General features: G+C 44.0%; 1 protein-coding gene across 1 annotated transcript; it reads right to left on the reverse strand.

Moving 5' to 3' along the window:
- Positions 1-260: 260 nt before the first annotated feature.
- Positions 261-3,056, reverse strand: nog2 (noggin 2). Its single transcript, XM_080873476.1, has one exon. The coding sequence runs from the start codon at positions 1,686-1,688 to the stop codon at positions 1,029-1,031; it is 660 nt and encodes a 219-aa protein (XP_080729602.1). The 5' UTR covers positions 1,689-3,056; the 3' UTR covers positions 261-1,028.
- Between the last annotated feature and the right edge of the window lie 5,782 nt (positions 3,057-8,838).

Here is an 8,838-nt window from a genome sequence, read left to right on the forward strand (position 1 = left end):
ATTATTTTAATAAAGCGAGGTACAGTTTCAGGGGTTTCCGGTTGAAAAACACACGAATATTGCAAGAATACTTCAGCGTCATCGCTCTGATATGTGAAATCTCTTCAGTCACCCCGAATGGAAACCAGTGAAACGTATCTCTGTGGCAAGGAAAGATTTTTACAGCTTAATGAGACATCTTTAGATAGCTTTTTGTTTTTACAGTGTACACGCCCCTTTGGATATACACAGTGGTGTAAGCATGGGTTGACACTAACACATGTTGAAAAGATGGACTTTATTGCTAAAACGTGTAACCATAACATGTACACTGATATGTTGGGTTTTTTGTATTTATTTATTTATTTTTTTGTCATTTTTAGAAATATTCAAGTAGACATCTCCCATATTTTTTTATTCTGGTATACTCTGCTATTCTCTGTCCTTATGCTCTATACTCACAAATCGTTAAAATAATAAATAAAACGTACAGATTTGTTTATTCCTACAATACTATGTATTCCAAAAAAAAAGCTGAGTTCACGCCTTTATATATATCTTTAACCTCAACTTTTCTTCTTCTTTTTTTACAATTTAATTATTATTGATATTAATATACAAAAACTCTAGGCAGCATCGCAGTGAAATAACAGTCAGCATCAATGTTCAGTTGAAGAAGAAGAAGAAAAAGGTCACCTCTTGGAGAAGTGTAGCATATGCAATCCATTTTCAATGTCTCTTAAAAATATCAACAAAACAAAATGCTCCTTCCTCACGAAGTGCTCGTGTTCCCCTCCGAAAAAAAATGTCAGGGTTGAGAATAAAATATGGTCCTGGTTCAATTAGAAAAAATAGCTGCATTTTTCTTAAATATGTACAATGTTGGTATTTCACTTAAAATGCTATATAAAAAAATAGATTTGCTATGGTGCCCACCTCTGTAGAGAGTTAACAGTGCAATAGAAACCGTATTTCCAGTCCACTCCCCCGTCGACCACCACCACCGCCGCCACCACCACCACTACTACTACTTCCTTCCTTAGAGAGAATCAGCACGAACACTTGCACTCTGAGATGATTGGGTATTGCACCTGTATCCACGTACAGTATTTCTGTTTTAGAAAGCCTTGACAATACCACCGGAGGAAAACCTTGGTGATTGACTTGACGGGTTTGCAAGACATCCCCTCGGGGAAGGAGCACGAGCGCTCAGAGAAACAGTTTCCCTCTTTCATGTAACGTGGCCAGAACCTCACACCCAAATCTTTCCAGGTGTACACAACCGGGCAGTGCGTATAGGTCCACAGCCACTGCAGGAATTTCCTACGGGCTTTCTTGCCCACTTTTAGCCGCTTTCCATAGGGGGTCTCTGTGAGGTCCAGCTTTTTAATATCGTTGGGCATGGGCCCCTGCAGCTTCACCTGGTTATCTGGCGCGGAGAAGTTCACCAGCATGGGGGGGCTGATGGACATGAAATTGGGGTCAAAGTTACTGCCGAGTCTTTTCCGCAGAGTCCTCTCGACCAAGTCCTGCTCCCGGGGGTCGTACTCCGGGTCCGGGTCCTCCTTCAGGTCGGGCACGGGGAGGTGATCGCTGGGCGAAGGGCGGAAGTGATCGCTGGGCGAAGGGCGGAGGCGAAGGTAATGCTGGGAAACTCCGAGGTGAACGCAAACCAGCGCGTAAACGAACAGCGTTTGAGAGAAGCCCATAATTCCTCTTGTTCAACGCACGGGCTCTTCTCGCGTGAATAATACTCAGTTCTTTTCCCGGTTACTGTGTTCTGTGGAGTCACCAGCCCGGGGCTTCATAAATAGTAGAAGTTCAGTCACCAGCAAGGCGATACTTTTAATAGACCACGTCGGGTTTGAATGACATGGAGCGGAGTGCTTTGCTTTTTAGGGCTCCTTCAACTTTGCAATTTACCCGCTGATGCAAATGTGCAGCATGGAAGCGGGCTACCCCGCTCTCTGCAGAAAGAGTTGAGTCAAAAAAAAAAAGAAAAGAAAAAAGGGAAAACTCGAGCGCCTATTCACGCTCTCTCCTGCTTCACCCCGCTCCTCAGATTCACTTCGGGTTTCTCTCGGTTGTCATGGTTACCCCGAGGACTCGAAGCCACGACGAAACTGTCTGCACTGGATGACAGCGGCCGAGGCGAGAGCTGCATGGACTGAAGTGTTTTCTGAAAGGGACAGAATAGATCCGGAGCTCCCGGGAGAGAAGGGCGCACAAAAGAGCACTTCACCAAGTTTTAAATGTCACGCGCCCGGCAGCGATTGCCAGCCTTGGCCAATGTTATTTTTACGCACGGCTTTTAGAAACGTGGCTTCTCTTAACGTCGCCTGGCGCTCTCAGGTTTGACAAGGTCCCAGAGCGCACAGTCCACGGACCGAGGAGAGGGGGGCGGGGAGTGGGGTAGTCTCTGCAGCCAGTCTCCTGCGGTATTCCAGCCCGTCGATGCGCACTTTCCCTGAAAATGACAGAAAACTTGGAGGAGCCGTGTGGCACAATCTCAGTTTTTTTTTCAGGACGCAACAGCCGCTTATCTTCCCAGAGGATGTTCCAAATCGCAGAGCAGCTCGGTTTTACATGTAAAAGTCTCGCTTGTAATATTCCCACAGAACTCTGGCTTTTGCGTGTAAGTAGTAGAAGTAGAAGAAGAACGATGAAAACACAGCTTTCCAGCGAAATGCAGCCTCACTGCATGTGAAATGCAAACTGCGTAAAGACAGAAAACGTGGTTGGGTCAGAGATCCTCTCAGTGTGGCATCGCTGAATCTTCACAACACCAGCAACAAAATAAAAAATAATAATAAATACATTCAAATAATATTAATTTCAAAAAGAAAAAATCTTCTAATCGCAATGTCGGTGCATGACGAGAGAGTCCATAATCTGCTTTTTTGTTCCCCGGTCTATGAAAGCGGTCAATTCCTTAGGGAGCCTCTCTCCTCCTTTGATAACTGGGTACAGCAGCTACTAAGTCGCTCCTACTTCAGGAGTGTGAGAGACTTGGCGCTGGAGCATTTCTTTGCTTAGGCACACTGTGTGTGAGTGTGTCTGTAGCGAGTGGTGCTCAGTCCCAAGTTAAATATCCCCCTCCGACGGTACAAAGTGTCAGAGGGGCCTGCCCACCCTGGCCACTTTCACTATGATTGACAGCCCCCCCCCCCCCCCCCCCCAACCCTCCCCTCACAACGTGGAAAATATCAGCCACAATGAGGATCAACTGGGTCCTAAAGCACCAGCCTTTTTTTAATCGCATTTAAGAGCAATATTCCCAGACACACAGGATAATACAAGATATTTTTTTAACCCCTCTCTCTTTCTTACACACTGTAAGTATAACAGCAGCTGCTTCTCCTGCGGTTTTCATCAGCAGAGTGTCTCTGATGCACTAATAGGTTCAATGCGCTGTCAATACTCGGCTGAAGTGTAAAAGAGTTTCGTGAACTTTACCATGAAAATGATGGGAAACGTTTGGTAGCTTGTCTGCGGAAAAGGGGCATCACATTCCACCTTTGTTCATCGGGATTTGGGTCTACACAGGAATTGGCCCGTTGAACTCGGGGGTCACAAAATAGGCGCATAATTAAGGGGCTATAAATGGCCGTGGATAACTAAGCGGTACCTTTCCCATGCTAAGCAGTCATTAGGGGAAAATCAACAGAACGTTTTTTTCTTCTTACTATTAAACTATGTTTATTTTCCCATAATCCAAATTAGAACTTACACAAACAAGTGAAATTTATTGATAGTCAAATCGCTTAAACATGTTCGGTAGACGCACTAAACTGATTCAGGAGTCGATCTCCATTCCAATGAACATTTAAACATTTTCAAAACTTTAATAGACTTAAAAAAAGAAAAGAAAATGTAAACATGCTTTGAAATTAAACTTTGCATCAAAAGCTGGTCAAACTCCATCAGCACGCGCTTGCTCTGAATTTAAACCTGACTCTTGGTTTCATTTACCTACGCAGTCTGGATGGGCTGTGATTGTGCTTGTCTTTTGTAGTAGTCACTAGAGGGCGGTGAACTAGCATGGTGAGGACATGAAGCCAGGGGCTCCCCAGACTCGCCCTCACAGTTTGACTACTCATGTTTGAGTCCATGGGGAAAGAATGTTCACTCGTAGTTAGGGTGCAGCTCAAGTGAAATTGCTCAGCAGCTCTGTAATCAAACTTCTAAAAGACTCCACTGAGGGCAAATGAAGTAGTTAACTGGAATCATACTCACTAAGAGTATAATATAAAAAATTCCACAGTTGTGAGATGGAATCATTTTTATCACAAGAAGTGCTGTAATTTCAGTGTCTTGCACAGTTCTTCAACTTCATTATCCAGGTCTAACCAGATGGAAAAAGTTGCCAGCAGTCTTTGGCATCCTGTGAGTAAATTCCCTCTGACCCCCTCCTAACATCTATCCAGACACACAGAGTCATAATCTGGTTAATGATTAGGGTGCCGGTGTAGACAGAACTCAGTGGGCTGCAGGGACAGTGAGGCTGAGCCGGCTACTGTAGTACCGGCTATTCCCATTGTCTTCCTCCACAGCTCTTGGTGTGCTGGACTGAGAGAGAAACCCCATGCCGGGAGAAACACTTCCTGAGTCCCACGCCCAAATACTCTAGAAACCCAGCAATGAGTCAACCCCCATTTACTGGCTAATTACTGGAGATAAAGACAGGGAAAGAAGAGAGGAGGGGACCGGTGGACACAGTGGGGAAGGGTCGAGGTGATGCTGAGCATGTGTGGTGGTGGTGAGTGGGGGAGATGGCAGAGGGGTGGTGGTGATGAAGAAGATGGATTCACCAATGGGGTAAGGGTGGGGGTGAGAGGGTAGTTTTAGTGCTGGATGACAGTTTGCTGTGGAATGGCTAATTAAATAACGGCGTTAAAGGACCCCGGCTCGCTTTAACGAAGCCCGTCAACCTCTGAGGAGCGGGTCAAACTATGGAGGAGAGAGCGGGGAGGGGGTCTGGTGCTGAAAATTGGCCTTGTATAACAAGGGGACTTAGTCCTTTGGTTGTGCAGTGATTGTTCACGCTCCCTTAGGCCTCAATAGGGCGCATGTGAAGGGGTGCTGGGGCAGCGGGGGTGCCCTAAGGCATAGATTTGACTCCCTTCTCCTTTTTCTGCTATGAATGCTATACAGACATACACTCCCACACATAGCTCACCACAAACACTTACACACACTAACACACCTACAGCTCCATACAAAGGCCTTTACCCAAAGTCCAGACAGGAGCTTATGCACTGCAGGGGCACAGCAAGGGGCAGCCCAGGCCAGACTGGCCGACTGTGCCCACTGAGGACTGGTAGAATGGCACAGATGGGTGGATGGAGATGGACAGATTGGAGAGGAGAGAGAGGGGGGAGACTAAACATAAGAAACTCACAAACTAAGACGACAAAATATTACCTGTCAGAAGATTAGTTAAGGAAAGTCATGGAATTTGGCAAGCTGCTGTGGCTATCTGTGGCTTGAGTGGCAGAGATAGAACAAATCCCAGAGGCCACACCCCATCAAATAAAAAGATATGCCCGGAGAACGTCTCATAATTCATTTTGTGTTGTGGCATCTACAGCAGAACACTCTCTGATGGGACTTTGGCAGTCTGACAGATTTCAGAACCAACCAGAGCCTGAACATTTTGTTTTTTTGAGCTGTCAAATCAGTAGAAGCATTTATCAGTATTTCAGATAAATATTTGCAGAAACGTTGAGATTAGAACAACGTCTAATGTGTTGGAAAGTCATTTTAAAAGTGCTTGATGTGACATATTATGTCCTTAGACTTGCGAGACCTGCCTTGCAGCAGCATACACAGAAATGCTCACAATGCAAATACATAGCTTTCACCATTGCTTGTCAATATTGCATATCCCTTTATTCCCCGCTGCCCTGTCATCTTCTCCAGGCTTACTCCCCTCTTCCTTCTCCCCCATATTCGACTCTGTCTCCGAGCTTTAACTGAAAGCAGATGGCTTGGGAAGCATGTCAAAAATCTGTCTCCCGTTAACACTACTTTTGAAGCCCCCCTCCCCGCCTCCCTTCTGCTATATTTTTTTCCCTCTCCCCTAAAATTCATCATAAAGTTATTTTTGCAAAAATATCCAGTAAACAGCATCAAAGTAATATTTTTCCCCCTTTTCCTCTAAGAGAAGAAAAGAAAGCTGAACTAAGTGTAAGGCTTGTTATTGAAAGAGCGCCGCGCCACGCTGTTGTTCAGTCTGAAGTCAATCTGAGCAGGGCCCCGCATCCTTTGTGTCTATTACGGCATTCCAGTCGCGATGGAGAAAATGCTGCTCCATGCGTGATCAAAAGCTGTGATTAATGGTGATCATATCGTAGACAGCTCATTGGCTTTGTGATGTGACTGCGGGGCCCACTTTGAACTCTGAGACTGAAGAACTTGAGCTAAGCCAGGAAACTTTACTGTGGCACAAGCACTGTGAATATGAATGTTTTTCTTTAGGTTTTTGTACGTGTTCAGTCACTCATTACCGAAGCTGTTCAATACCTGAGTTTTCCTTTTTATGAAGATTTCATATGGCGGTGCACATGCAAAGGACGGGGCCTGAAAGCTGAAGTCACATTTCTGTCGTATTGACAGCTAATCCTAAAAAAACAATCCTATGATCGGAAAGTGAAATGAAATTGGAAAAATGAATCTTCTTTTACTTTGTTGAATGCAGTGTTGCTATTGAGGAAAAATTAAGCTCCAGCAATAACAAACACAATGCTGGTTTTCAGCTGTGATGTCACCCATTGGCTGGTGGAATCCCGCTTCTTTGGAAGAGACAAGGTTGCCGCTCACTAATGCAAAATACTAGAACAAGAATAGGCAAACTTAAATATTTTTACATTTGGTGACCAATTACAAGCAGCTGTTGTGACCAATTTGTCACGGATTAGTTGAGCGTGCAACACCCTCGACCTCTGAGCAACCATGTTCAATCTCAAGGTGATTGCACAGGTCGCCTGGTGGGAGGCAACCTGTCTTCTGACAGGCTGCAACCGCTCTGCTATCTGCGTACAGATAGCAAATTAACTCTGTCTTATTTCCATTCAATCCGATGTCATGGCACAGCATGTAATAGACACCGGCATGTCTATTACAAACATTATTAACATATTTACATTGACATACATATTAGCTGCCCAGCTTAATTGTTTCTGACAATTAAGGAACCTGGAATGTACGCCATACGTTTTTTGGATACTACCGACTTTTTTGCTTTAAATATATTATCTCCCCCTGCTGGTAATGCAACTTCTGCATGCATGTCCATTTCATATTCTGGAAATGCAAGCATGAAATGGACACGGTGGACCTGCATGTCTATTACACGTTTTGGTGTGATACCGAGTTTTTCCATTTTATTGCCATCTTTACACAAAACACCTCTGAAGACAGCAGCTGATCACAAGTTGATCAAAGACCTCAGAACCTTTACCAACCTCATAAATCAAGAGAGAATATTAGACTTCTGTGCAGTATTACATAGAGCAGTCGCCCCCTGCTGGGCCCGATAAAGAACTTAGCTTCCTTTTTTCTTACCAACATAGTAAATGGAGCCAACAGCCACATAATCACAGTCTGATAATAATGTCATTCGCTTTTAAAGTAGTCATAGACCAAAGTATTTGTGATTACAAGTCATAATGATTTGATCAAATGTCATGGTAACTTAAAAAAAACAGCTTATTATAAGAGAAAAAACACTGGACCTCAGTGTGGCATCTGTGTAATCTTTAAAGAACTTGCCAACATTTTTCACACGACCTGAAAACGTGTTTGTTTCGGCGCAACAATGAAAATAAGGAGATCGCCCAGTTGGGGCAGCTGTAGCTCAGCATCTACTAATCAGAAGGTTGGTGGTTCAACCTCTGCCTGCTCCAGTCTGCCTCCAGAACTCCTTGGGCAAGATACTAACCCCAAGTTGATCTCCAATGCATCCATTGGAGTATGAATATTTGTAAATGTTAGAGAGCACTTCTGCATAGAAATAGTGCTTTTATGAATGGGTGAATGAGGCATAAGGTCTTCTAAGCAACACGTTTCATGCTGCTAAAAAAAATTAAAAGCTAAGTTTCTATGAAGGACCTGTTCACAATAACTGAATATAGTGTTTTCACAGTTATGCTTTTTATTGAGTTTATAATTACTCATTATCATCATTATTCTGTTTTTATTAGCTTAGAGCAAACCCTTCAGATCTATATGGAGAAGGGTTACTATAGTTTGAATTCGGTGACCTCACATCTACATCAAATCCTACAAACTCCACCTCTGAGTTTTCACCATCCATGAAAAGTTTGAGTATTATTGCTACAGATGACTTTAAAAAAATACCTCTTTCAAGAAAGACTTTATTATTATAAAGTAGCTGCAGTTAAGCAGTGAATAAAAACATGTATTTAACTATTATGTGCTTGTTTCGGCGTTTGTAATGGCCTAGCTGGGTCACTTGGAAATAAGCATTGTTGGTTTCCGTAAGTCATTCCCATTTTTCTTCATGAATCGCTATTTTCCTGTAATGACGCCTGGCAGCTTTTAATTGGCTTTGGCGTGCCCTCACAAAATTCCAGGGTGATTACCCGTATTCACATCATGTAAAATTGAAACAAAAAGAGGATCTCAACAGTTTGAAGCATCCCATGGTCTTCATCTATCCCTCTCCTTTTATATTTGATGCATCCCCTTTTGGAAAACCCCAAGAGTGCCCCCATCCTTCCTCTGTCATATCCTCCTCCTCTGGCTCTCTCACTGTCCCACCCTCCCTTCTTGCCTCCTCGGCCCCCCTCAGATCAGGGAGTGATGAGGGCGGAATTAAATTGATCGCCACCTTCC

This window comes from Rhamphochromis sp. 'chilingali', assembly GCF_963969265.1.
Source record: "Rhamphochromis sp. 'chilingali' genome assembly, chromosome: 22".
In the NCBI taxonomy this organism is placed as follows: domain Eukaryota; kingdom Metazoa; phylum Chordata; class Actinopteri; order Cichliformes; family Cichlidae; genus Rhamphochromis; species Rhamphochromis sp. 'chilingali'.

Coding starts and splice junctions, on each gene's coding strand:
- nog2 (XM_080873476.1), bottom strand. CDS start 1,688: ATGGGCTTCTCTCAAACGCTGTTCGTTTACGCGCTGGTTTGCGTTCAC.